The sequence below is a fragment of the Aplysia californica genome, unplaced genomic scaffold (genome assembly GCF_000002075.1).
Source record: "Aplysia californica isolate F4 #8 unplaced genomic scaffold, AplCal3.0 scaffold00339, whole genome shotgun sequence".
NCBI classification, from domain to species: Eukaryota; Metazoa; Mollusca; class Gastropoda; order Aplysiida; family Aplysiidae; genus Aplysia; species Aplysia californica.
In genome coordinates, this window is record NW_004797609.1 from 216,417 (window position 1) to 218,989 (window position 2,573).

The following is a 2,573-nucleotide window of genomic DNA, read 5'->3' on the forward strand; positions in this document are numbered from 1 at the left end:
ATAATAATAATAATAATAATAATAATAATAATAATAATAATAAATTTTTATACTTTTATACTATATTAATTATTACCCCAGCAGACCATAGAACGCTCAAAAAACATTCTCAGATTCCCAGGAAGCATACATGCAAGCAGCTGATTAAGCGCTCAAACACTAACAAACTGACAAGATCTTTCACTGTCTGTAACTGGTAGCCATTCCCACCTGGGTGAAATGAGGAACATTCGTGTGAAGTGCCTTTCCCAAGGACACAGCGTCCTACTAGAACTAAAAGTAAAATCCCGGGCATATTTGGTCGCTTTTAAGCACAAGGGGGCTATCCCGAAAAATGCTGTTTTGAGAAAATCGAAGGTAAACTTTGTGCCCCTTGTTCAAATTCTTTAAAAGACGAGGAGAGTTTTCTCTACTATAACCGAACAAATAATCACACCAATGAAACCAAACTTCTCCCATGGGTGGGGCAACGCCCACTTTTGGTGTAGGTCAAGATTTCAGGAAATCCCCGAAATCTGGGTTAGCCATCTTTTCCTTTAAAAGCGACTATACATATGACTGATTTTTGTTGCAATTGTAGTAAAACTCTGACTAAAGCTGAAGTCTCTGAAGTACTGCGTGATCAAAGATTCAAGAGCAGTTCCTAGTTTTGTCTTTGTTTTTTTATCAAAATATAATCTGTAATTTTCACTCTTATTTTTCCATTTCAGAATGATGCAATGTCTCAGTATGAAGACAGCATGGCCAACCATTTGACCAAAATTTTACAATGTGAAGATCACCAAGTGGTCATATCATCAGCAAAGTAAGTTTTTAGTTTCCCTGTTAATTTTTTTAAAAATATTTTAAAATACCAGGCGTCAAGAAGGAAAAAAAACCGACATGCTTAAAGGGCAATAACCCGGTCATTTTTAAATCTTAATTTCAACAAAATATTGAACACATGGAATTCAACGGCGGGGGGGGGGGGGGGGGGGGAGACATCATATCATATTTAATTTTGTCAATGCAAAGAAAATGGACTGAAGTGTTAAAAAAATATCAAGTTAGAAAATTTTTTAACCAAACTTGGGTGAAAGACAAAACTTGTTCTATTTAAAACAGTCACCGCTGTGGGTTGAAGAGAACAAGTTTATATACAAAATTGTTCTAGCCAAGACAAGCTCACGGGAAATGGTGGCTATTTAAGTTGTATGCTCCGGGTGTTGATTATTTCTTTCTATACAGGTACTAGCTCCAACTTGCCTCTGAAATTTTTTATTAATCCTGTGGCATGTTTCTAGGTCGATTGTTTGGACCTGCTATTCAAAATTGATTTTCAACTGTTTGATTTTTGTGTGGGTTGTTTCCGTAGACTGTGTCTGTTGAAAAACCCCAAAGGAAAAGGGGTTCCTTCTAAGTCGGGGGAATGCAATGAACATTCGTAATTTGTAAGCTTTCAGCTAAGAAGGTGTTCCCCCAAATTTTCTTGGTGGGTGGTTGGCGGGTGCCCTGGTGTAGTTTGCTCCTTCTTTCCTTTCAAACATCTTTCGTCCTGATCTCTCCTCCTTTTTTATGTTTGTTTCTCTCTTGTTACGCCTCTAATCTTCTGCATTTATATGACCTTATCGTGTTGCAAGTGCCGGAAAACTCTTACTAAACCTAAACTTAAACTTTCTTAGCACGGTGAGACACCCGTCTGATGAGACTATCGGGGTTTTAATGTTCTCGTCCTGAATCCAGAACAAACAAATCTCGCAAATGTCCCTGAGCACTTTTAAGAAATTTTGCGTTCTAATTTTGCCAATATTGGTTGAACATTTTTTAACTTTATGTTTCTTTAACATATAAATTTGATTTGTTTTTCATATTTACAAACTTGCTGACCCCTTAGTTGAGTTTTATTTGAAATTATGTTGAAATTGATTCAGAAATGTGGTTGGTGGGTGCTCTGATGTGGTTAGCTCCTTCTTTCCTATCAAATATCCATCGTCCTTATCTCTCCTCCTTCTCTTTAATATTTGTAACTCTCTTGTAACACATCTAATCTTCGGCACTTACATGACCTTATAGTGTTTCAAGTACTGTGAAACTCTTACTAAAACTAAGAGATGACCAGGGTATTGCCCTTTTGGTGAGTCCTCTTTTTTCCCGCCGCCCTGTACATCACAAACTGTTCAGAGACTGTTGATCTATTAGGTACATCTGCGGTTTCCACTCCCTGTGGGGCCAAGTGGGGGTGGGGTGGTGGGGGGGATTAGCCTTGACAACAGGCACGAAGAATGATTTTGAACTTATTTTAAAAATTTACGACCTCAACTAGATCTAAATGTGGGTGGTTGCCAGGTGCTCTGGTGTGGTTCGCTTGTTCTTTCCTATCAAACATCTATCGTCCTTATCTCCTCTCCTTCTATTTTGTGTTTGTTACTCTCTTACTAACCTACCCTTTAGGGGGAATGTTTTTGTCCTATATTTCCTTACGACCTGGCTGATATCCAAAAAAAATTAATGTTGTGATGCTGTTCCCCCCACCCACTCCCCATCTTTCCCCTATCCTCCCCATCTTCCCCCCACCCTCCCCATCTTCCCCCTCT

The 2,573-nt window shown here is 38.6% G+C and overlaps 1 protein-coding gene across 1 annotated transcript in view; it reads left to right on the forward strand.

Annotated features, from left to right (window-relative positions):
* LOC101851512 (diacylglycerol kinase delta) overlaps window positions 1-2,573 on the forward strand; it is a gene marked incomplete in the record, with an annotated part of 91,327 nt that overhangs the window by 63,783 nt on the left and 24,971 nt on the right. Inside the window, 1 exon segment of the mRNA XM_035970923.1 lies at window positions 711-805. Within this exon segment, the coding sequence (XP_035826816.1) occupies window positions 711-805 (95 nt within the window).